The 26,948-nt window shown below is 35.7% G+C and overlaps 2 protein-coding genes across 2 annotated transcripts in view; one reads left to right on the top strand and one right to left on the bottom strand.

Moving 5' to 3' along the window:
• ABCE1 (ATP binding cassette subfamily E member 1) overlaps positions 1-17,442 on the top strand; it is a 32,011-nt gene extending 14,569 nt beyond the window's left edge. Inside the window, exons 9-18 of the mRNA XM_047856715.1 lie at positions 292-381; positions 5,805-5,926; positions 8,606-8,827; positions 9,814-9,873; positions 9,971-10,029; positions 12,391-12,501; positions 12,586-12,728; positions 12,853-12,975; positions 14,375-14,486; positions 15,798-17,442. Of these exons, the coding sequence (XP_047712671.1) occupies positions 292-381; positions 5,805-5,926; positions 8,606-8,827; positions 9,814-9,873; positions 9,971-10,029; positions 12,391-12,501; positions 12,586-12,728; positions 12,853-12,975; positions 14,375-14,486; positions 15,798-15,845 (1,090 nt within the window). The 3' untranslated portion in view covers positions 15,846-17,442. The remainder of the gene's footprint in view (positions 1-291; positions 382-5,804; positions 5,927-8,605; positions 8,828-9,813; positions 9,874-9,970; positions 10,030-12,390; positions 12,502-12,585; positions 12,729-12,852; positions 12,976-14,374; positions 14,487-15,797) is intronic.
• A 4,224-nt stretch (positions 17,443-21,666) lies between these two features.
• Positions 21,667-26,948, bottom strand: part of OTUD4 (OTU deubiquitinase 4) — a 46,214-nt gene continuing 40,932 nt past the window's right edge. Inside the window, exon 21 of the mRNA XM_047855836.1 lies at positions 21,667-26,640. Within this exon, the coding sequence (XP_047711792.1) occupies positions 25,432-26,640 (1,209 nt within the window). The 3' untranslated portion in view covers positions 21,667-25,431. The remainder of the gene's footprint in view (positions 26,641-26,948) is intronic.

Below are 26,948 nucleotides of genomic sequence, written 5' to 3'. Positions count from 1 at the left end.
GACTTTATCAGAATATTTTTTCATGAGGCAATAACACTTTGTACATTAGCTTAATCAGAGAGTCTCTCCCCAGGCTTGATAATGCAGCCCTGCTTTTGCAATTTTTTTTCTTTCTACTTCTGAACAGAATACAAAAGTTCTTACTCTTACGCAGTGCACTCCTCATTGGTGTAAGAGAGTATGGTTGTTGTTAAATCAGAAACTATATTACAGAGCTTTAAAATATCATGTAAGATAGAATTATATCCTATTTGTCTTACAAATCATTGTGTTTGCTTTTCTTTCTCATAGTTTCATGTTTGATGAACCTTCTAGTTACCTAGATGTCAAGCAGCGTTTAAAGGCTGCTATCACTATACGATCTCTCATAAATCCAGATAGGTGAGTATAGATTGGTATGTCTGTCTTATTTTGTTTGGGGAGTTATACAGATTTCTAAAGATTAAACACTGGGGCCATCAATGTCATATGTATGTATGTTTTCTATCAGTTATTTAGAGCCACCACTGGTATTTACCTTCCTCTATCTAGAACAGATGTTCTTTATGCAAGACTTATTTACTACCTGCTATTTAATGCCTGTCTCCAGAGAGCGTAGGAATACTTTGGAATGATTTGAAAGTTCTGGCATCTGTGTATGGATTTCTGGGAGGCAGATTCTTAGCTTTTACCAGATTCTCAAATGAATATGTCACTCAAACACACACAAAATTTACAACATTATAAGGATCACCACAGTAACTCTGGTTATTTAGGGTCTTACTGAACTCCATAGTTCTTAATAACCTGTTAAGTAATCACAGCACCCTGTAGTTATGGGATACTTTTGTAATTTTCAGTTTTTAAATCCATTCTCTCATTTGAGCCTCATAGCAATCTTGTGTGTTAGACTCTTTGGTAGTATTCCCATTTTGTAGATGAGGAAGATTAAGATCAGATAAGGTAGTTATTTGTTCTAGGTTACAAATTTACTACATGGCAAAACTATGGGATTTTTTTCTGTGTAGTATTTTTTGTGCCTCTCATTAATGACTAATTTAATCTCCAGCTATTACAGAATGCAAGAGAAATCCCTAGGGATCAAAAACCAAAGAAAAAACTATAAATTACAAAGAAGAGACTAGAATATGGCTAGAATATGGAATCGAAATTTAGATAATCGGGATAATCTTCTTCACAGTAAGAAAGTAACATAAAAAGAGGGTCTCAGAATCTTTAGTCCTGTCCTATGGTACCTAGCAGAAGCAAATATAAAATCACTTTGCAAGGATATGCCCTCAACCCTGGTCACAGGATTCCTACAAGTAAAGACTCATGAGCTAAAATCCAGGGCTATAAATGATTAAGAGGAAAGCATCCGCAAAGGAGGCAGTAGACACAACAGACAACAGGATTAGACCTTCAAGGAGGTCAGGTGACATTCTCAAACTATAAAATGTTGTATCTAAAATACACCCCACAGGTGCCCCCGAGTGGCTCAGTCGGTTAAGTGTCTGAATCTTGATCTCCGCTCAAGTCATAATCTCACAGTTTGTGAGTTTGAGCCCCGCGTCAGGCTTTGCACTGACAGCACGGAGCCTGCTTAGAATTCTCTCTCCTTCTGTCTCTGCCTCTAACCCTCCTCCTGCACGTGCACGCTGTCTCTCACACTCTCAAATAAACTTTAAAAAAAATAATAAAATACAAACATAAAAAAGGATACAAAACCCTAAGAATATGGTACCAGAAAAAGGCAATAGGTAAATGTTTAAAAAACCCAGATTTAGAAATTGAAAGTATAGCTGTGACATAAAAAACTCAATGGACAGAGGCACCTGGCTGGCTCAGTCAGTGGAGCATGCAACTGTATCTCAGGGTTGTAAGTTCCAGCCCCATGTTAGGTGTAGAAATTACTTAAAAAGAAAATCTTTAAAAAAAATTTTTAATGTTTATTTTTGAGAGAGAGACAGATTCCAAGGCAGGCTCCAGGCTCTGAGCTGTCAGCAGAGCCCAATGCGGGGCTCAAACCCACAAATGGTGAGATTGTAAACTGAGCCAAAGTCAGACGCTCAACTCACTGAGCCACCCAGGTGCCCCAAAAATAAAATCTTTAAAAAAAAAAAAAAAAACTCACGGGGGTGCCTGGGTGGCTCAGACATTTGAGCATTGGACTTCAACTGAGGTCACGATCTTGTGGTTTGTGAGTTTGAGCCTTGCATCAGGCTCACTGCTGTCAGTGCAGAGCCCACTTTGGATCCTCTCTGACCCCTCTCTCTCTGCCTCTCCTGCTGTCTCTCCCCCACTCATGTGCTTTCTCTCAAAAATGAGTAAACATTTAAAAAAATACAAAAAAAAAAAAACCTCACTGCATAGATTAGACAGGTTAGGGATAACAGAAAAGAGTGTTAGAAACCCAAAAAGTTGATCTGTGCAAATTACCAGAATACAACAAGAGAATGAGATTGAACTCAGATTGAGTTCAGAAAGGAGGGTTAGAGAATGGAATGAAAAGGACTGTTTACATATATCTGAATAGGAGTTTGAAAAATGAAGCCATGAGAAAGATCGTGGCTGAGAATTTTTCAGAATTGAAAAATCTGACTCTCTAGATTCAAGAAGCAAATGATCCACATACATACTTTGAAGTGAAATTTAGAATCAGTGATAAAAAGATAATCTAAATTGAGCCAAATAGTAGCTATAATTTTCACATCATACATAGGCCTGGGTATTATGATAGGCTCTTTGAGGAATATAAGAATATAAGATACAGTCCCGGTATTCAAGGATTTATCAGTCTGGTAAAGAAAAGAACATACAAGTAGTCAAGTCAGTAGTTTTCAACCTTAGCCCTTTTATGAAATATTTTTATATTTATTTATTATGAAAGTCATAGCTCATACCTACTTTCACACATAATTTTTTAAAATATCAAATAATGTCCTAACCATAATAAAAAGGAGAACTAAAAAGATACGTAATTTACAACCAGATGACATGTATCTTAATATACAAATGTTCAGGCAAATCATTACAGTCTTCTATTTTGAGAGGGCAGTAACTGTAATTATAATGTGGATAACATGTCAAAACAAATTAGATTGACAAAGTAAAGAAAATTATTTAGACATTTTCACATTCTTTGGATTCTGAAATTCTGTGATGTGTCAAGGCAGTGTTCAGTCTGTAATGCTATAAAAAGATTGGCTATCCTTTCCTTAAAAAATAAAACAAAACAAAACCAAACCAAGAAATAGAGGATGGATTGGAGAAAGGACACTAAATGCATGAGATTTTTTTAGAATTTGTCCTCTAAGAACATCTTCAGTTAAATTAAAAACCATGTGTAAAAACAAACAAAAAAAAAAACCCAACTGTAATCCAAAATTAATTGTAGGAGTTCACAGCATAAATTTCTCATTATGCTACAGATTTGTTTCTTTCAAACCGTTAGGAAGTAGAGTGGTTGGCTCACTTAATTCTTTCTTACATTTTGGACTTCTTCATAAGCTCCATTTAAAAGTAGGGATAGCAGAATGTATGACATGGTTTTTTTCCTTCTTTTCAAAGCAAATTAAAAGCCACTAGATGGGCGCCTGGGTGGCTCAGTCGGTTAAGCGTCTGACTCTTGGTTTCAGCTCAGATCTCTCAGGTTTCGGTTTCATGGGTTCAAGCCCCACAACAGGCTCTGTGCTCTCTCTCTAAATAAACTTAAAAAAAAATTTTTTTTTAAGCCACTAGGTAATACTATGCTGCCTTACATGGTGTCTAGAAGGCTTTAATGGTAAGAAGTAGACAGTTAGTCCAGATAATGGAACATTGCCCAAAAAACACCAAGGCAGGATGAGTACTGGCTCACTTTGGTGATTTGCCATTTTTATTGATGCTTCTTACTACCAATGTGGTAGTAAACATTTGCTCTTAATATTTTCTTTTCATAATTAAACATGCCCCCATTTTCTTTTTCATTCCTCTTACTATCTGATACCTAGATTGCTATGGGAGTTTCCTAAAAAAAAGCCAGTGGTTCTTTCTTCTTGACAGATTAATCTTTCCGAAATGTTTTTTCTTACCGTTCTCTTATTCTAGAACTGTGCTATACCTTCTAGTCATGTTACTGTTTTAATTGAAATTAAAAATTCATTCCTTCAATCAGTCTACCCACATTCCACATGCTGCACATAGAGAATATTTTCATAACCATAGAATGTTTTACTGGACAATGTTATTTAAGAACCTAACCATTTTGCCCCATCGCCAGTTAGCATAAGTCCAAAATCTTCATTACCCAACAACTTTATTAAACATCTCTTTGGTACATAGCACAAGACTAAAAATCATAGAGGTGCTAAAATGTATTATATAGTCTGACTTCACACAATTTAGGGACAAGTTGCCGAGGTCCTCAATAATAAATAAAAATAAGAAATAAATAAAAATAATAAAAAATAAAAATCCAAATATCAGTTCAGAGTTACAGGGGGTCAAGAGTTGGGGAAAGAAAGCTCATTTGCGTAATATCAAGGGGACCCTACAGAAGGTAGGATTTGTGATGGACCTTAAAGGATTGAGTAAGATTTCAGCAGGTGAGGATTTAGACAGGAGAACATTCAGAAGAAGGAATAACTCTTAGACACACAGAAGTGGAAAAGTGGATTATTCAGGAAACAATGAAAGATCCATTTTTCAGTGTGCCTTGTATGTACATGGGGAAAAATAATAGCTGAAGTTTTGGAGAGTTTTGAAACAAAGTCTTAGGACATTAATTTGTTTTATTTGCAACTGAGAGCCATATCTGGGAACCTGAAAAGAGTGAGGTTTGTTAAAAGTTTATAGAAATGTTGAAAGAAATGTGAGAGCCTGAACTAGAATTTAGAAAAAAGAAAAGGATGAAATAAATGCACAAGACATCGTTGAGAAAGAGTTGACAGACTTGACAATTTAAACAGTATATTAGGAATAAGGTTAGTCCTATTTTATGAGAATGATGGTTGCATTAATATAAATATGGAGAATTTTTATTTGTACAGGAAACATAAGTTGGAATTTGAAGTGTCTGTAGGACATTGCTTTTTTTAACATTTTGAACTAACTTGAATAGGAATAAAGTGCTGCATAAAAGTGTCATGACCATTATTTGCCTGATAGTTTGTATGCCAGCAATACTTTTTTCTTACCACTTCAAAAGTCACGTCAGATACTGTCCCACTTACAGAGTGCTCCAGTACACACTAACCTATTTCCTTGGCCTTCACTGGATTTTATAACTAGAGAACATGCATAGCTGTGTAGTTTTTTTTTGTTTTTTCCGGGTTTTTTGGTAATGTTTCATGTCTATTCCTTGTCTTCCCCAGCTAACTTGGAAGTTCTCAGGTTAAGCATTCTGTCATATTCTCTGTATTCCCCTACCACAGCTAACAGATGGGACAGGACAACTGTAAGGGCTTATTAACGTGCAAGATGAATTGCATAATAAACAGTTTAAGCTACATCAGATTTAAATCTATTGTAATTGTGTCTTTGTAAAGTTTATTTAAAAATGTGGGGTTTTTTTGGCAAAACACACTTATTTCATGTCTCCATAGACTGTTTCATACTAACTTTTTTTTTAGTTTAGGAAAACAATTTGAAATAGGAAGACTGATAGAGTCTTATTTAATGTCTTACGGCTTTGGTTTAGTATGGTCTTTACATTTAATTTTTTTAACATATCTGTTTTCCTGGAATTTATACTGTTCTGTGTAAGAGTTTAAATTGTAATTAAATATAATTTTATTTTATATGTTATGTTACATTTAAAAATAAAAATCTGTATTGATTTGCAGATATATCATTGTGGTGGAGCATGATCTAAGTGTATTAGACTATCTCTCTGACTTCATCTGCTGTTTATATGGTGTACCAAGTGCTTACGGTGTTGTCACTATGCCTTTTAGTGTAAGAGAAGGTAACTTGAAAAACTATTTCCACAATGCTGTAATATTTCACTCTAATGCTTAGAAAATGTATTGTTGATATTCAGCAGTTACATGTTGCTCTAATATTTATCCAAAACTCCAGTCTTAATGGAAGTTAATCACTCAACAATGTATATATAAGGTTATGTACATTGTTATTCAAAACTTTCTTTTTGGAGAATTTTCTATTGCAATGGGTAGAAATACTGTATCAGTTTCACTGTTTGCTATCTTAAAAGTTTTTATTATATTTTGGCTTCTACAACTTCTAGTATTTATCATCTTCAGCTTTATCTTTGAAAGGCCAAAACCAGTAGTGAAACTCTTAATTAGTGCTCATCTTGTTCCCATTTTTCAAATTTTTCTATAATCTGTGTCTTAAGTTTGTAGAACTTAAGACTGTCTAGAAGTCTAATAAGATAGTAAGTGTATTAAATTAAAACAAGATAGTGTCATATAGTTTAATGAGTAACTAGAAGCCTAATAAAATAGCTTAGTAAGCCTATTTTCATTTATTCCTTCTACTGTCAGGAAAGAGGGACTCTCTGGTGTCTCTTTTCCGTGTCTCTTCTCCACCTAAGCAAGTTAGGCAAAACTAAAAACTAACCTACTACTAAGTGGCTCCTGAAACAAATATCAGTGCATTCTCCACCTAGTATGCCTTTTTCTTTTTAATTTCTTTGCCATTTCCTACCACTGATTTCTTTCTCCTCTTTTCTTTATATTTCATCTTTTCAGCTGTGCCTTCAACTGACAAAAAGACTACCTAGTTCATAGTTTGAAAAAATTCCTATTTTATAAGAATAATTATTCATGTAGTCTTGTATGTAGATGCCTAGGTTAGGCAGGCTCCTTTTTAAAACAATCTCTTCAAGAATAATTTTTGAGATACGTAAGTACTTATCTGCTTGTACCTTTGAGATAAACAGATGCATATGTTCAGGAAAAAATTTGTGAGATTGCTTAATTTTCTTTCCAATAGTCTTAAGAGATGATATCAGAAAGTTATTAATTTTTTATTCTCCTCAATTAGCAAGTATTTATTATCTATTCTATACCTTGTAATAGGTCCAGAATTGCATTGATAATGAGGTAGGTTCCTGGCATTCACTCTTCACAATTGTAGTTATAAATGCCTTGTCTAAAAGCTATGCCTTTTTTTTTTTTTTTAAGTTGTTTGTTTTGTTTTCAGAGAGAGCGAGCCAGGGAGGGGCAGAGAGAGAGGGAGAGACAGAACCCCAAGCAGGCTCCGCACTGTCAGTACAGAGCCAGATGCCGGGCTCGATCTCACAAACCATGAGATCGTGACCTGAGCCAAAACCAAGAGTCGGATGCTTAACTGACTGAGCCACCCAGGTGCCCCTAAAAGCTATTCCATTTAAGAAATGGTTCCTGCTGAAGCTTTTAATGTGCCTCGTTTGTTAAAACAATTCTAGTAAACTTTCCTTCATTCTGCTTTCTTTTAATATACTGAAATTAATGTCATACATAATGTAAAAGCTCTCTTTGAGCTCTAAAGACAGTTATAGCTTAGACTCAGTTTTAGATTGACAAGTTTTACAGTAGAAATGGAAAGGCTGATTTTTTAATGTCTCTTTGCACACAATTTTCTGAGTCTTCATTTCCTTACCTGATAAATTAGGCATTTGGAATCAGTGGCTACTAAGGTTTCCGTCAAGTCTATGTTCCTTTCTAACTTTTGGTTTTAATTTTTTTAACCTCACATTTATAATTTTTAAAGAGTTTTATGATCAAAAAATACTAATTTTGGCAGGATGAATTTATTCTTTCAGCAAATATTGAACACCTGTGTTCTAGGCGGAGGCTGTAGTCCCCCAGATAGGGCTCTGAGTTCCAGATGAGATGAATAACATCCTCAAGCTTTCTTTCGAGACCTTCCAGACTTGAGCTACTATCTTTCTTTTATCTTAAATATAGGAATCACTGAAAATAGATCTTTGCATTTTTCCCATGTAATCCACTTTTTCATTTCTGTGTCTGCCATTGCACATCTTCACAGTTTTAATATGGAGGGATTCTCGTGCACAATGTGTTAGTTTTCTTTCAGTCACTAAAAATGTTTAGATAATGGTGTATATTTTTGTACAGTGAAGCCAAAAAAATGTTCAGTGAAGTTCATTATTATAAATGTGTTGCAAACCTGTAAAATTAATCTGAAAACATGCAGTATTTTAGAACTTCAGCTTATGGTATCTAGATTTCATGTGAAAATGCATATTCATAACTTGTTTATTTAAAAAATTATTCTCCAGACTGTATTATTTTATGTCAGTCTATGAAAATACTCCCATTTTTTACTTGTCATTTTTTGAGAAAAATCACAAGTTTTGATTTAAAAAAAAACAGAAACGGCACCATATTCTTTTGCACAAAACCTGATGGGGAAGAAAATCTTATATAAAAATCACATCATTAGTGAATAGATATTCTTTGTATATATATGCTTAAGTTTTTTAAACTTGTATCAAATACATAAGACACCCTGTTGTCACTGCATGTTACCAAAAATTCACAGATATTTGAAATCTGTGCTTAGATTGCTCCCAGGAGAGCCTAGGATTTTGGGTTTTATATGATAATTTCTTGCTGTGGAAAAGATTAGTCTTTAAATGACCTTCACTAATCTTTTGTCAATGACTTTCCAATAGGCATAAACATTTTTTTGGATGGCTACGTTCCAACAGAAAACTTGAGATTCAGAGATGCATCACTTGTTTTTAAAGTGGCTGAGACAGCAAATGAAGAAGAAGTTAAAAAGATGTGTATGTATAAATATCCTGGAATGAAGAAGAAAATGGGAGAGTTTGAGCTAGCAATTGTAGCTGGAGAGTTTACAGATTCTGAAATCATGGTGATGCTGGGGGAGAATGGTAAGTTTTCCTTATTTTGTGATATTTGGAAGTCTGTTCTGTTTATCGTTACTTTGTTTCAGCTACTCCATGAAAAATTTTGACTCAGTTGTAAGTGGGAGCTAGACTGAATCCATACATTTCTCAGTGTAGTTCACATTTTATAACATTGTATGATTTAATGTCATTGCCACCCAGTCAAGTTTATATTTCATATATTTTGTTCCATAACTTTTAGTGAAAATAAGATACTTTTCCAAGCTAGTTTTTCTGTGTATAAATTATTAGGGGATTTATTCATCTTAGAAACAGATGAGGAAGGAAAGGATAAAATAATAAGGTAATTCAGAAGGAATCTAGTTTAAGATTTTTTCTTGAATTCCTCCATTTGAGCTTTTATTATTTTAAATTCAGGCTAGTCTACCTTTGTAAATAGTTGTTATTACCTGAATTTTCAATTTTAGATTACTGTCATAAATAGGGCTATGAGTTGAATTCGAGTACCAAATGTCTGGTATTGCTTTCAAGATTGAAAAGAAAAGATTTGAATTGTATACTTATAGCTTATAAGTCTATAGAAGAGAAGTTTTCTACGACGATTTTGCCATGTATTTCAGTCTTTAGGTAATGGAGGAATTTTGAACCGGGTTGCGTTTTATGCAAATGGACTTTCACATGATGGTATCAATCATAACAATATTACATTCCTTAACAATAAATTGTATTGGTATTTAAGCTAAAAAAGTATTTTAAAAAGTAGCCCAAAACTTGTAATGGTTACTAATAAGATTTATTAGTCTATATTCCTCTAATTAGTTTCAAATGATACTTCAGAAGCATATCATGAAAGTTTCAAGTATTTTTGTTTAGGCTTCAGAATTGAGTAGTGTCAGTGTATACCTTTAAAACTAATTTCTCAATTAAAATCCAGTAGTGTACATAATGTTTTACTTTAATAAACGTGAAGCATCTTACAAGTCTGTTTGTTATGTATATTGTGTTGGCAGGTACTGGTAAAACCACATTTATCAGAATGCTTGCTGGAAGACTTAAGCCTGATGAAGGAGGTACTGTTGCATCGTTGTGTTTTTACTCTTTCCCACATAGGAAACTTTGAAGATATGGGTAATTTTCAGTGTCTTTTTTATTTGCATTATTTTGCAGGAGAAGTACCAGTTCTCAATGTCAGTTATAAGCCACAGAAAATCAGTCCCAAATCAACTGTGAGTTATTATTCTGTTATTTGGTTATTAAAGGAAAGTTTATGCACACACACACACACACACACCAATAGCTTTAATCTTTCACTGTATCAAAATTCTTCTCCAAATTTCTGTGTTTTACCAAAAGTGGCTAAAGAAAGAATTAAGACATAAGTCGTTGATTCATTTCCACATAACACTAGCAAGAAAATAAAAGGCCACCTACAAGATGGGTGAATACATTTGCAAATCATTTATCTAATAATACTCATATCCAGACTCATATCCAGAATATACATAAAGAACTGTTACAACTCAGTTTAAAAACAAAGGATTTGAACAGACTTTTTTTTTTTTCCTTTTAAAGTAGGCTCCACGCCCAGCATGAAGCCAGTGTAGTCAATCCTAAAATCAATCCCTGAGCTGAGATCAATCCCTGAGCTGAGATCAAGAGTCAAATGCTTGGTGGGGCACCTGGGTGGCTCAGTCGGATGAGTGTCCAACTTCGGCTCAGGTCATGATCTCATGCTTCATGGGTTTGAACCCTGCATCAGGTTCTGTGCTGCCAGCTTAGAGCCTGGAGCCAGTTTCGGATCCTGTGTCTCCCTCTCTCTCTGCCCCTCCCTCACTCGCCCTCTGTCTCAAAAGTAAATAAACATTAAAAAAAAAAAAAAAAAAGAGTTAAACGCTTGGGGTGCCCAGATGGCTCAGTTGGTTGAGCATCCAACTCTTGATTTCAGCTCAAGTCATTATCCCAGGGTCGTGGGATCGAGCCCCGTGTCAGCTCTGCACTGAGTATGGAACATGCTTAAGATTCTCTCTGTCTCTCTCCTCCTGTCCCTCTCTCTCTCAAAAAAAAAAAAAAAAAAAAAAGTCAACCGACTGAGCCACCCAGGCACCCCTGAATAGATATTTTTTCAAAGAAAATATTCAAATGGCCAAATAAGCACCTGAAAAGATGCTGAGTACCATTAGTCATTAGGGAAATGCAAATCAAAACTACAGTGAGATATTGCACACCCCTAGGATGACTTCAAAAGACAGTAACAAGTTTTGGTGAAGATGTGGAGAAATTGGAACCCCATACATTGCTGATGGGAATGTAAAATGGTAGAGCCACTTTAAAAAAAAAAAACACCTGGCAGTTCTTAGGATTTTTTTGTTTGTTTGTTTTTAGTTCTTACGATTAAACATAGTACATATGAACCAACATTTCCACTCCTAAATACATACCCAGGAGAAATGAAGACCTATCTCAACACAAAAATTTGCACACAAATGTATTCATAATAGCCAAAAAGTGGAAAACAACCACAATGTCCATCAATTGTAAATGGATAAACACAATGTGCTATATCCATGAAATTGAATGTTATTTGATCATAAAAAAAAAATACTGATAAATTTTAAAATATGAACCTTGAAAACAAAGTTAACCTTTGGTTCTGCAAGTATTGTAGTGAACTTCTTAACTATGGTATTTGCACTCAGGACCTCAGCCTTCACTTTGTTAGGCCTATTTGAGATTGCTTAGATTTACACTAAAAGTTTTATCATTGGGGGCACCTGGGTAGCTTAGTCCAACTCTTGATTTTGGCTCAGGTCATGTGTCACGGTTCGTGAGTTTGAGCCCCACGTTGGGCTCCACACTGACAATACAGAGCTTGCTTGGGATTCTCTCTCCCTTTCTCTCTGCCCCTCCCCTGCTCACACTCGCGCTCTCAAAAATAAATACTTAAAAAAATTTTTATCGTTGGTACTTTGTATAAGCTTAGCTTTTAAGTTCTCAGACTTGGCCCTCTCCTAAAATAACAAGCACATGACATCTTTAGAAATCATCCCTATTATGCATTTTGTCTTATCTTGCTGATTGCCTAAGGGTACTTGATACCTACACTGACCTTGAGCATTATTCCTATTCTCAAATGATTTCTTAAACTTTTTCTTTTTTTTGCTATTTATTTAGAGATCAAGAGCAAGCAGGGGAGGGGCAAAGAGGGAGACAGAGAATCCCAAGCAGGCTCCGTGCTTTTAGCACGGAGCCTGACCACAGGGCTGAAACCCTCGAACCGTGAGATCATAACCTGAGCCGAAAACCAAGAGTCAGACGTTTACCTGACTGGGACACCCAGGAGCCCTATCAAATGATTTCTTTCTTGAAACAGTCATTGTTTACTACTCTAATATTTTAAGATTGTTTTTACTTGTTGGACATGATGGGTTTCTAATAATTTTAGGACACGCCATAGACGACGGAGAAGCATACTACTATCATATCTGGGGGTGGTAAATTGATATACTTTTGCTCTGGAGCTTAACTTGGTGAAGATACATAGAGGAGTTCTGTACTGAAAATTCCAATACTTTTTTCACTAAAAACAGGGAAGTGTTCGACAGTTACTACATGAAAAAATAAGAGATGCATACACTCATCCACAGTTTGTGACTGATGTGATGAAGCCTCTGCAAATTGAAAACATCATCGATCAAGAAGTATGTATTTTGATTCTTGTTACGTTATTATTTTAAGCTTTGGGTGTCTCTGCGTGGTTTGCTAAACTTTTTTTCTCCAAATAGGTGCAGACGTTATCTGGTGGTGAACTGCAGCGAGTAGCTTTAGCTCTTTGTTTGGGCAAACCGGCTGATGTCTATTTAATTGATGAACCATCTGCATATTTGGATTCTGAGCAAAGATTGATGGCAGCTCGAGTTGTCAAACGGTAATGTCCTGCCACTAAGAGTATTACTTTTAGTTAATGTGCACTGGCATACAACGGTGCTTAATACACATTTGAATATTTGATCATGTAAAACTGGAAACATGTTCAAAATCATGTATTTTAGTTTCATACTCCATGCTAAGAAGACAGCCTTTGTTGTGGAACACGACTTCATTATGGCCACCTATCTAGCAGATCGAGTCATCGTCTTTGATGGTATTCCATCTAAGAACACAGTTGCAAACAGGTACAACTGTTTTCTGAAATATTCAAGCCTAATTATAAGTTCTGTTAGAAAAGTATTATTCAGAATTTTCCAAGAAGCTTATAAACATTAATCATACCATTTTAATTTTTAAAGAAGTAGCCAGAAATTCTAAGAATGATTCTGTGACTCCCAGGATTATTCATATTGAATACTGGATGGAAGTGTTCAGACTATATAGTTCAGTTTATTCCTGACCCTAGAGAATAAGCATGCAGAGCTCTGGGCTGCTTAGCTTTTCTTGAAAGTTAACTTTTGTCTGCTTCATTATTTGGATTTTCAAAACATACTAGGATTTTGATTTTGCAGGTAATTCCCTGAAAACCATAGATGTTTTTGCATACAGCAGTTAAGGAAACAAGGTTATATGATTTGCCCAACTTACACTGCTAGTGGTAATGCTCACAGTGGACCCCAAATATCTGGTATTGATCTTTAGCAGGGTCAAAATGATTTTACCTTTTCTCTTTTTTCTCTAATTTTTCCTTATTGGCCTGATTTAGAGCTCTTGTAATTTAGAGAAGTCTCACACTGAAATCAGTTTATGAGGAATGTCTTAGTGCTAAAACCCTCTGTTAAGTTGAACCGTATGAAATTACTGACATTCAGCCATTTTTTACCTATAAAAAGAGGAATTTCGTGTGATTCCGTTATGTTCTCTGATTTTAGGGAGGAAAGGAGTTGCTATTTGAATAATTCATCCAAAAAATAAAAGTACTTTACTGAGCTTCTTCCCAGAATTTCTTTTCATTTTAATTTGTTCAATTGGGAATTCCATATTTCTTTGACAGGGCAATTTCATAGACTCTGTAAAGCTTATTTAAATAACCATCATCTGTATTTACAAAAAATGCTTATTAAAGTGTTTCACAAGCATGATGTAATTTAGTGTGATTTAAGAACTAATTTAGGTAAAAAAAGATGAATGATGCATAGAAATGGAAAAAGGAGGTACAAGTAAAATCCCTTGTGCTGTACATACTCCCTCCAGTGCCAGATTTCTGATGTGAACTTTACCTTTTCTGTTAAATTCTCTTATCTCCTATAAATGTCAGATTTGAAATTCTGTAATCTCCTAATTAATGATCTTTTGTTTTTCTATAGTAGTAACTTCCATCTTAAATGTTTCTTTTTCCAGATTAGAAACACAGGTCAAACTGGGTCTGTTTTGCACAAAATATTATAGCCAAACTAAGTACTCCAAGGAAAGACACTTCTGAACATAGAATTAATTTATAATATGCTATAATTATATACTATTATCCAGATATGATTAAGGAATTAAAACAGTGATGCTTAATATTAATACTCTTCAATCCCAAAAAGTAGTTAACTTTGGTGGGATGAATTTTAATCACAGTTGATCTTATTTTTCCTCTAGTCCTCAAACTCTTTTGGCTGGCATGAATAAGTTTTTGTCTCAGCTTGAAATTACATTCAGAAGAGATCCAAACAACTATAGGCCAAGAATAAACAAACTCAATTCAATTAAGGTATGTAGAAAAACTATCTTAAATCGTGGTTAATTTCTCATTATAAATCATTGAAAGGCATGTTTCAAATTGGAAGACTTTCATGAAAAAATTTTGTCATTTCATTAATTCTGATTCATATTTTTCTCATTTAATAGTCTGGTAGGCAGTAATTCTGATATAGTTGCTATTGCTACATGGACTCAGACCTGTTATCTCGAGTTGTACCCACTGTTGTACTGCCTGTGTTGAGTTTACTTGCCTTTTTAACATCTTCAGAAAGATTACACTAATTCACTGTTGATACAGAGTTTTTACAAATGACCGGTTTCTCTTATCTATTTTTCAAGAGCACGAGAGCAACACCTGATTAAAATATTTTAAAAATCCAAGCAAACGTCTTCAATGAGCATACAATTCTACACAATGGAAAAACATTTTGTCAGTTTAATTGGCAGCATTTTTCATTGGTGTACATAAAATAATTGATTATGCTCCTTATAGTTGATGTAGACTATGAAATGTTTTTTTTTTTTTTTTTTAGAAGATAATAATTACTTGGTCACTTGGGGAAAAAAAGCAAATGACCTCTAAAAAAGCGTTTCTGTGTTTTTAAATACCTCCTGCAGTGCCTGCTTAAAATGCTGCTTATGCTTCATGGCCCTCTAGCCCTTGTTTTTAATACTACCATTTACTAGATTTTATTATTTTCATATTTGTACTCTAGCTTTTCCACTAAAGTGTATGACCTCTTGGAAAGCAGAGACAAAGCCAACATATACATTCTGTATTCTTAAAGAGCTAACAGTGTCTTGATGCCTTTAGGCTTCACTGTGTATTTTGTTTGGTATGATTTATCTTACTCTGTAGCCAAGATAAGGAAATTACAATTACAGTTTTAAGCCAGTCTGTAAACTGAACTGGGAAAAAAATAGTTCTATATGAGTTCTGTGTAATATGCAGTTCTCAAACTAGGCAATGTTACCTTTTGGACTGGGAGTTTAAAGTCAGAATGATAAGAGTGGAATTCAAGAGTTCAGCTGGAAATAGTATTTTATAAAGCAGAATTTTACATGCATACGTAAGGCATGTTCTATGAAGAGGCTTTGCTTGAGGATGGACCAAGGGAAGTGTTCTGGTTGTAGGGATGATTAGCAGAAGTAGTAATCCTGCCTTTGATTTAGTGGACCCACAAATGTCCAGAAGCAGACAGTGCATGCAGAGGAGGTTGTATAGACACTTGTAAACACTGCTAAACAAGACTGGGTGAAAGACTACCCCTACGTATAGGAGAATGGTGTTGATTTTTGTTGCTTCTGTTTCATTTTTTAGGATGTAGAACAAAAGAAGAGTGGAAACTACTTTTTCTTGGATGACTAGACTGAATCTGGGAATGTTGAGAAGCCATTTCTTAAAAGAAACATTTATTGGGAATTTTGTCATATAAAACTTGAATCAGGTTTTTAATGCCCCACATACTCTGGAGCTTGAAGTATAATTTACTTAACGTAACATCAAAAGCCAGTTGTGTTGTAAATTAGTACGAACACAGAAAATGCCACTTTTCTGTTCTTGATAAGGCCCTTTTTGTATATAACATTCTAAAATGAAGACATTTCAAGCTATACAAATTACCTCCCAAGTTTTCATGATGTGTGGGAAGATTTCAGTAGGTGTTATCATATTCGTGTACCAAATGCTGACCAGTGTTGCTCCCTTTTAAAAATCTTGAAAAAGCTTTCCGTACTTCTAGTTTGCCAAATATGCCAGTATAATGAAACTGCCCTTATTTTAAAAGCCGGTCGAAGACTCCATTAATGAAATTTGATAAATAAACATCAGGATTATATTTGTTACTTGTTTTCAGTCTTTGCACTATGTTATCAGTGTGTTTAGACTTTCAAAGTAAAATTACTACAAAACCCCACTGTTGGAAAATGGCCATGTTCCCAACTTAGCATTGTTTACAACGTTGTTTTCGGTGTGTTTTAGTATCAAAAATCATTTCCACACACCACCCCCATCTGCCAGAAAAAAATCCTAACTTTCCTCTGAATTACTCAGTTTCAGCATTCCATAAGATTCTATAATTCTCCCAAGTAATGTCATTCTTTAGACATTTGTGTAATCATTGATCAAAATTTAGGAAAAGCATTTTAAAGAATATTTGCTTCCTTCAAAATATTTAGAGTTGATGCCTAAGCATCTGTGTAATTTTAAACTTCCACAGGTTTCTGATGGGCAGCCAAGGACAACATTACAGGCGACATTAATGCAAACGAGTCCCCAGATAGCATTGTAAAATATCTCTTGGTACCAAATATACTCATCTCCACGTTTGGACTAGAGGACATTATCTACATCTGTTTGACTTTGGAGTTTTGGATAGTATGTAGCAAGAGCTCTAAAAACTTACTGCATCTCAAGTTCCTGAGTTTGAACAGTGGGATGTGGTGTGAAACCACTCTCAATTACACTTCTAGTGCACTGAACTGGAACTTATACTACAAGTGAGGAAAAGAGTTTACTGAAATGAATTAATGGGGCAGATAAAATAGGAAAATTAGAAATTACTGAACAAACTTTTAGAGCTCCTTAAAACCATAGAAGCGTTAATTAACATGCAGACAATGAATAGAGAATGTGATTTAACTGGTCCCCTATAGGCCTTTTAAAAATTTATGAGTAATCCATAAAGACATGTTTGCTGTGAAAAATTCAAACCTACTGAAATACATGTTAATAAAATGTCCTCTCCTCACATTACCCTCCCAGAGGTTACCAGTGTTTGCATTTAATAATATATATCCTTTTATGCTTTTTCTGTGCACTTAGCTAAGTGTGAATATGTAAAGGGTTTGTTTTGTACATAAATGGGATTATACTAAAATAAGTAGTGCCTATTTTTAAGGATAGGTTAAATTTGTGAATGATTATTTCAAGTATATTGAATAAAATAAGACAAAAGCTGTTTTTACTTACTGATTCCGTATTCTGTCCTAAAGAAAACACTTGTGATAAAATAAGCACAGTTCTTTCTACGTATTGCTGACAACAGAATATGTATTAACTGTAATATTGTTTGTGTAGATGAAATTTTTAAAATACGGATTTAGATGTTAAACTTTTATATAGCAATAGAAAAGATCTTACAGTTGCTAACAAAAGTTTTTCTATAAAAACCAACTCAAATACACTACCAATGCAGATGTTAGCTATTAAATTTGGACATTGGAAAATCTCTCTAAATGGTGCAACAGTTCATAAATACACCATTTATTGAAAATATATAAAATATTAAAATACCAAAAGGATACTCAAGACAGTAAGCCTTTGGGAATGCGAACTTGGCTAAAGAACAGGCAAAGGAAAGGGGATATATACACATATGGTCGTTACCTTTTGAACTTCATATACTGTATCAACTGTTTAGAGATCATTTAAGTTTTTAAACCTTCAATAAAGAGAGAATCTGTATTATGTTCAACCAGTGTACAGCAGTATTAACAAAAGCAGTGTATTTATGCAATTTAGGTTTACCTGATATTAGACCATAGCATCTTGAAGCCCAGTCCCAAATCTCTTATAATTGCATAGTTTGACATCTGGCATGTAGTTTGCCTTCTACATCGTGGCCAGAGATAACTCAGTTTATAATTTCATCCATATCCATTAACATTTAGATACATTTATGTCAAGCTCACAACCCAGTGTTTGGTGAATGCACACTCTGGTTCAGAAGAGAAACCATTCTGGGTTGGAGAGTCAGGGCTAAGTGAAGGAGGTAGCTCCCAGAAAAAGTAACATCTACAATGACAAATTATAAATAATCTAATGCGAAGCAGAATAAATGTCAGGTGAGATAGAAATCAGCATGGGCATGAAGAAATGAGAGGAAAGGATGAATACAGGCAGGTTTAGTGGATTCTCATCGCCTTCATTTACAGGTTTTTACGTGCTCGTTAGGGATTGAGGAGATAAAGCAGATACCAGTTAAAGCAGCAGCTAGAATTACCAAGATAGCAGTTCTTCAACAGCTTTTAGTTTTTATTCTGTCGTCTTTCAGTATTTTTGAACCACTTAGATCCTGTCCACTTAACTGTTTCTGCTACCTCTTACTCTTGATGGGATTATTTCCTTGCCTTTTGGTTAATGAATTGATGTTGTTGATGTTGTGGTATTTTATCTGTGAAAATCCCAAGGTTTAGTGCGCTAAACACTCCCCTTTTCCTTCCCAACCTTGTACTCACCAGCACCTCCTTCCTTGCAGTTTCATAGGGTAGTATGTACCCAGCACCGGACAGTGGGTCATAAATGAGCAAAGACAATCATGACAAGTCCTTCTTCATTTTCCTAGTCTTAGAGCTAGGCATGGCCATGTTGACCCAGTTCTAGCCAGTAACTTCAAAGTAGAAGTCTCTTGGAGTGTTTCTGGAAGCCCTCTTGACTTCTTGAGAAAAGGAGATACATATCTGGTAATACTTCTTGTGGATTTGTTACCATAAAGTGGCATAGGGAAATGCCAAGAAAGCCACAAGGATGCTAGTCTTCACATTAAAACTGTACAACTGCCACCTACCACTTCCCTCGAGATTTCTCATGAAAGGGAAATAAAACTTTACTTAAGCAGTTAAGTCCAAACAACCTTCCTGTTAAAGTAACTTTGCCTCCTTGGCTGAGGTCTGTCTCATGGAAGGCTCTGCATTCATTTCTGGCTAGGCGACCCACATATATTACCAGCTAGAAACTACTTTTCATCTTAGCTTGCCAACACATACTCAGTGTTTGGGGCTTTTAGGGTTATCTTACTTTAGGATTGCCTTTTTTGCTGGGGTGCTCCTGGCTTTAATGCAAATGTTAGTTCCAGTTCCCAACCCTGCACGTGCCCCAGTCTCTCCCGTATCTACACAGTTCACAGCTAATGAGACTGTCAGCCACGTCCATCCATCCCTTTTCATGGAATGCAGGCTTAGTGTCACTTTATGTCCATACCCTGGGTTTCTGGCCTCCACTTTTGGCCCCTACTTTGTGAATATACCCTATATAATTCTATATACCCTATAAAAGTATACATAATTCAAATACTTTTAACTAACTTCTGGTCTAGGAAGTAATACACAGGAAACATTCAACAAGCTACATAGTCATAGTAACAGGTACATACACAGGTAGGTACATACATACAGCAGTTAGTCTGGTTTTCTACCCCATCTGAAGTTGGTTAGCCTAAAGCCAAGGTTTTCATTTAAAAGAAAAAAATTGGTACCCAGAATTTTTATTGTGAACAGTTAAGTAAAATATTCAGAGAGATAGGAGGCCATGAGAATCACACTGTTCATCTTCTGTATTTGCATCTTTTGATCTCGATTTTTTTTCTGAATGTGAAAACTGAAATCTAGTTACAGAAATATTATGTACATAAAAAGGATGGACTTTGAAGCTCCAACTTCTCTAATGAACAATCTAAAAGCCTCTTAACATGTTTACAACTAGTGTCTGTAGCTTCACACTTGAGCTTATAAATTTAAGGCTTAGGAAAGGAAGCTGTTTACTTCTTTTGTAGTTTACTTTCTCATACTATTCCCCAAACATGGACCCAACAGCCAAATTAAGCAAAAATACAACAAAATACTCAAAAGTGAAAAGTCCTTTTAATTATAGACAACTTAATGAGAGAAACTGTATAGAACACTTCTGGTCACCTGCTGCCACCTTTTTATCCATCCACTTCAAGTGACCAAATTCAGAAAGTGCCCCACCCCAACACCGAGTAACACCCTTCTTGCTTTCCTCATGCTCCAACATGAGAAAAGTCTATGGCACTCACTTGGCTAACAGATAAATGCTTCCCTTTGTTTCTCCTTCTCTCCCTCCATTCCAAGGTTCTGTGATACTTCACTCACCTGCCTGGGCAATCCCAAGTTCAGGCCTACATGCCTAACCAACTTATCCTTCCCAACTTGCTGCCCCTGTTCCCAGCTCACCTTTCCACCAAACACCTGTTACTGAAAGAAGCTTTTGTTTCAGGCTCTCCTTCCTGGGAAAGCCATTCTTTAGACAAAGTCCATATAGTGAGTAGGTTAAACAAATACTAAGAAATTTGGGGTTTCAGAGTGTTTATGTACACCCACTGGGTCTTAATTTTTTTTTTTTTCATGTTTTTATTTACTTTTGAGAGAGAGAGGGAGAGATAGAATCCCAAGCAGGCTCCACACTTTCAGCGCAGAGCCTGATGCAAGGCTTGAACCCATGAACCGGTGAGACCATGACCTGAGCTGAAATCAAGTTGGATGCAAAACCAACTGAGCCATCCAGGTACCCTGTTTTCAAATAAAACTTTCAAATAGTTTTATCTTTCTTCATTAGACAAATATTACAGGCATACCTCAGTAATACTGTGGGTCCAAGTGAGTGAAAGAGGGTTGTTTTTTTTTTTTTTTTGGTTTGCCAGTGCCTGTAACTGTTTACACCATAGTCAAAGTATGCAATAGCATTATGTCTAAAAACCATGTACATAACTTTAAAACATTTTATTGCTAAAAGTTGCTAACCATCATCTGAGCTTACACCAAATCATAATCACTGATCACAGACCACTATGACAAATAAAATGAAAAAGTTTGAAATATTGAGAATTATCAAAACGTGACAGAGTGATCAAGTGTTAGAAAAACAGCACCAACAGACTTGCTCAATGCAAGGTTGCCACAAACCTCTTACCTAAAAAAGACAGTATCTGCGAAGCACAATAAAATGAAGTGCAGTAAAACAAGGTATGCCTGTATTGAATACTAACTTTAAAATAACCCATTTAATCTGTAAAGTATCTTAGTCTACACATCTCATTTCATTTAATGAATGCTGGAAAAAATGACAGAGCACTAGTTCTAAAACCACTCAGAGCTAGGTACAAATGCAAATTCTACCACTTATTAGCTGCATGACTTTAGTCAAATTAAATTAGTTGGCCTATTTTTTAAAATTTCAGTTTTATTATATATATTAAGTAGGGAAAACAACAGTACCTACCCCACAGATTATAAATCCCACGTGGTTTTTGGTTTCACATACTAGAATTATCTTCTGACTGGATAAAAAGCATGGAAACCATCTCTTATTTTTAGATGTTTACTAAAATTCCTCTTAAGATTTATACGCTATATTACTTGGTTTACCCTGGAACCAAAGAATCACAAGCACAATCAAGAGACAAAATTTAATATATGCACACAGTTTTATATATAATGCAGCATCACACCATGTAGGGCATTTACTCTTATTTTATACATTCAGATATGTTTGAAACACTTCTTAAGGCTACAAAACAGAACATAGAAAAATAAACAGGAATATATCCAACACTTACAAAAAGTGATATGATAAAGAATATAAAGTACTATTTTCCTTTCAACACTTCAAAAGATATGTATATATACTTTTTTTTTTACAAGTAACATCACAAATAATCACATCTTCACATGCTTTTAAGTATTATTTGTACTCAGTGTAAGGCTATTATCATTTTTCATACATAAATTTTCTTCTAGCTCTGTAACAATGCAATTTTTAATCCATTCAAGTAAACTCAACCCCAAAGTTGCTGTTTCCCAGCATTAAGACATGCACCCACCCCTCTTCTAAGATTTTCTAAAACTTGTATTTCAGGGGGGAAAAAAATTCCCATTTAGTGGGAAATCCCAATTAGCGGGAGAGTAAATGGCTGACACTAGTAGCAAAACCTTAGTTCTTTGAAAATGACATATTGGAACTGAGCCATTACTAAGATTTTAAACAAAAACATAATAGTATTTAGACATTAAATAGGAAGCAAAATACAGTAAACAGAAATCGTGTAGCCAAATATGCATTCTCTTCAGCTACACTAAAATGGACCTTGCTTAGTACCCATAAGTGAAAGACTAAGGTTACCTCATCTAAAACCAAAGGTAAAATAAATGAGGCATAAATAAATATTGCTAGTTTCTAGGATGGCTGAATGTTTTCTAAACCAGAAATGGTCAGAAAGGAACTTTATTGCACCAAGTCAATCATTAGCAAGTTTGCAGTTCACAGGCATTTTAATTCAACCTTGAGTCACAAAGGAAACACACTGCAAGAATATACATAGTTTGCATCAAATAAGCTGTTGTCAGCATCGTGGTTTGGGAAGACCTACTCCTGCCAGGTCAAGGCAGGTTCTGAGCTTAGGTCAGCCATGAAAATGAACATATGGGTTACCAGGAAACAAGACAAGGACTGCACAGATGCTGGCATCCTGCTGCCACCGACTGCGTGGAACAAGAGCCGAAGATGTATCTGAGAGGAAACGAGGAAACGACTGGAAGAGAAATATACACGACGCTAAAAGGAAAGGGACAGGAATCAAGTTCAGCAAAAGCAACTAACTAAAATGAACAGGTGAGCTTTGGTCATTCTAAACATCTGTTCTTGAAAATGTGTATAATCGTAATATGGTGAAGTTCCATAATTTCTAACTCAAAATACAAATGATTCTCATTTCTAAGCTTTTGTTTTTCTCTTATACAGGAACGTTGTATCTCATAGCAACATACCTTATGACTCAGTTAAAATGAAGGAGGACAAAAGCTTGCTTGGCCCTAATTTGAGCGCAGTATAAGGCAAAATCCCCTGCACTAATACATTTAAAACAAAACTAAAGGGAAAATAAAAACTGACCTTCATGCAAAGACTAGTAATTTTAAAACTATCAAAAGTCAGAATCCTTTTAGTCCAGAGGTCACTGAGTAAAGTACAATCTGCTACTAAAGTTCTCGTTCAGCACTGTTTCCGTCATGTCCTGGAGTTAAGATATGGGAAACAGGAAGCAAATCAGTGTTTCCTGCAAGAACTATATATTCTGTTAACTGAGGTAAGACACAGGGACAGTAAAAACATGAATGATATTCTTTCCTATCCAATTTTGAGACGTGTCCAGAAGAAATCGATCAAATCTCAGTCAGAAGATCAAAGACACTGGGAAGAGCAATTTCTTTTGGACTCCTGAGATCAAACGTCTTTGAACATTAAAATCTAGTCATTATAATCTAAATGTGTTTTCATAACAATTATCAGGTAAGCTAATATGACATATAAAAAATAATGAGCTGAAAGTGGAGGACCCTATAATCTGATTCCATAACTGTTTCTGTTAACTAAGATAAAAATGGCTTCAGCAGTACTTTCCCCAATTGTTCTGGCTTAGAAGATGACAACAGAAATTCCTTTCAACAAGTTCTCTCAAATTTTTTTTCTTTTCCACAAGACCATCCATCTTTACAAATTTCTACCTAGCACCATCATAATAAAATGTTATCTTCCAAAGTGCTCTCTAAAATCCTATGTCACAAAACATCTAAATACTAATCGCTACTCAAATCAGCAGTTACACAGACATTAGGTAATTAAAACAACACAGAGGTAAATAACCATTATTACAGTACAGTGGAGATTCAACTGAGCCTAGCTGGCATCCAAACATTCCTGTGGGTAATCGAAGAACCCAGAGAACTCATCTGCTTCAGTTTGTCAAATTCAAGTGAATTGTATTTGCTTTTAAAAGTAATTTGCCGTTTAAAAAAAAAAATCTATTTTTGGCTAGGTATATTACACATGGCATGCAAAGGGAAATTACTACATCATTTGCATAGCACTCAAACTTCCTGACCAAAAGAAAACATAAACACAGATGCATGAATACTGTGTTGATTCAGAGTTAAATCTCCAACTGAGAAGAGAGTGCAACAGGCAAAGGGAATTTCCATAAATACTGCAAAGACCAAAAAGAAGCAGGATCAGAAGAGAGATGTTACAGAAGGGGTAATACGCTATACAATGCAAAGCAACCATTTTCTAGCAGCATCCTCTAGAAAAGAACTAGAAATCACAATCATCCTTTTTTTGTACAATAGTCCCAGGCATGTGACAAGTAGAACATGCAAATGTAAAGTGATACACATAACCAATGGTGCAAAGAGAAAAACAAAACACAGTAACTCCATAGAAACCTGTCAAGCTAAAAATTTTTTAACATTTCTTCTCACAAAATATTTAAATCTGTCAGTGCATTAGTGTTAAAGTGGCATTAAAAAACTTCTGCAGTTTTAACAGATGCAGATTATTTTCAAAATGCATAGCATCTACATTTCTTTCAAGTAGGCACCATGATATTTACACCAGTGCTAGGAATTCTTGGTGGAAACAGCCATTTCATTAGATTTCCTATTATTTCTTAAACATCTGTCTTGTATGCGATCTCAAGTTCAACAAATACTCACCAAAATTCAAAAATATACCCTATGAATATTAAAAGAACTATATACAACATTTCTAAGACACAGGTTAATAGGCTGCCTTATGTGTAATATTAAAGAGAAGACATTATTCAAGTTTGACAGATATTGAGATGAAAGGCCTTTGGGTTGGAAGCATTTCAAAAGACAACAGTGTTTTAGGCTAAGAATCATTTGAGCCCAGTTTATGACTAAGGCATTGCATAATAAAATATACATTTCTATTTGGTGCAATGTTATGTTTTGGAATCTATAGTGTGTCAAATGGTATATTTTTCTTGTCACTTTAGTAAACACTATAAAGCACACATTTCCAACATCTGAAATTAAACTTATGTAAGGAAAAAAACCAAACACTAAATCTAAGTTTTATATTAAGCTGTTTATAAAAAATACTTTAACAAACTTATTTTCTACTTTTTATGGGGGCAGCTACCTGATAAACAGATTTTGAACAAAGAAAAATGGCAATGCCAGGAATTCACCTGCCCCTTGAACGCATATCCAAAATCTCTTGTCCAGGATGGGAGTGAGGGTGAAGGGGGAGGGGAGGAGATAGTTCCAATGTGGGTTTTTATTTAATGATTTTGTTAAAGCCTTCAGAAACATTCCACCTAAGAAGAGGTTTCTGCTCTAAAATACCACAGCAGCGACCGTCAAGTGTTTTGTCCCCGATGGCCATCTCCCATCCCAGACCTCCTCCTATCCCCCCGATAAGGCCGTCCTCGGACATTTCGATGGTACTGATAACCTTCATCTCGGCTTCTGCTTGGCTGCCCCTTCCAGGACTCCTCACCTCGCGCATGTTGATAACCTCCTCTACCAGAAGAGCCCCAATCACTTTTGTACTTCCTGCCTCCATAAGTCTGATTATAAAACTGCTTGGATCTACCACTTCTCAGAATATTAGATACTTCGTTTTCATCTTCTGAACTCTCTTCTTTTGGTCTTTGCACTCTGCTAGCCACAGAGTTGGCCCCACTGACCACATCAGCAGCAATCTTAGGATCTTTCACTTTTTCTGACTTCTCCTTCAGACTTGGAATGGTCCTCTTAGGCTCAAGCTCAACAGGCACAGTTTCTCTCTCTCGGTTTAGAATCTGAGTGGGAAGATGAGCCTTTTCCTCTGCTACAGGAGGGATGGTAGCCGATGCCAGATCTGCCTTAGGTGTCTGGGATGACTGCTCCGCTCGGCCCTCACGCTTACTCATACTAGCTTCAGGGAGAGAATGTGTGCCTTCGCCTCTAGCCTCCCGAAACTCATCCACTGCTGAAACTGAACCACATTCTTTAGACAGATCCAGATTTTCCAGGGGGAGATCCAATTCTTTCTCATCAGAGGGCAGAACAATATTCTGCCGCATTACTGGATTTTCTATAAATCCCTGAAAAGGGTATCCATACCAAACATGAGGAAAGAAAGGAGGTGCAATAGGAACTGGGCCTAAGAATGGACTAGGTCCAAAGGACGGTTGTGGGAACATATTCTTGCCACTTAGTGACTCTTCATATTCAGCATGAAGAAGCTGCCCAGAGTTTTCAGATTCAAGATCAGGCTGGTAAGACAACTGTCCGTGACCTTCAGACACCTGAGATGGAGGGATGACCAGAGGTGAAGAAAATGTTGGTGGTCCAATCTCTGCCTGTGGCATCTGACCATTAACACTGGCCTCAGTCTGCATAGGAAAGTGTGCATCGGTACAGGTACAATCACTTTCATTCTGAGCAGAAGGAGCTTCCTGGAACCAAGGATTTGGAGGATACACAGGGACAGAGACCTTTGGGTACATCCTGCAGGCTGCCAGGTAGGCCTGGTGCAGAGGGTACAGGTAAGAATGTGGGGCCCACATAGGACAACTATACGCCTAAAAGAGACCAAAACAGTAACATAAACAAAAAGGGGAAAAGAAGTTTAGAGTGAGTGCATCAAATGTCTCGTGCCTACCAAGACCATATAATCACTGTGATAGGGAACATGAAAAGGAATTACAAAATTCAATCACTGCTCTAAGATTCCATTCTTTATTCCTATCTAGAAATGAACCCAAACTCCTGGTACTGAGGAGACAGGAGACAATGTAATGAACTCACCACAGATTATCATAATCATTAATTCCATCCTTTGGATATAACTACATCCCAGATCTGTAACTAGATCCCAGAAACAACCACC

This window comes from Prionailurus viverrinus, chromosome B1 (assembly GCF_022837055.1).
Source record: "Prionailurus viverrinus isolate Anna chromosome B1, UM_Priviv_1.0, whole genome shotgun sequence".
NCBI lineage: Eukaryota > Metazoa > Chordata > Mammalia > Carnivora > Felidae > Prionailurus > Prionailurus viverrinus.
The sequence above is the reverse complement of the archived record's forward strand: the minus strand, read 5'-3'. Positions and strand labels throughout refer to the sequence as shown.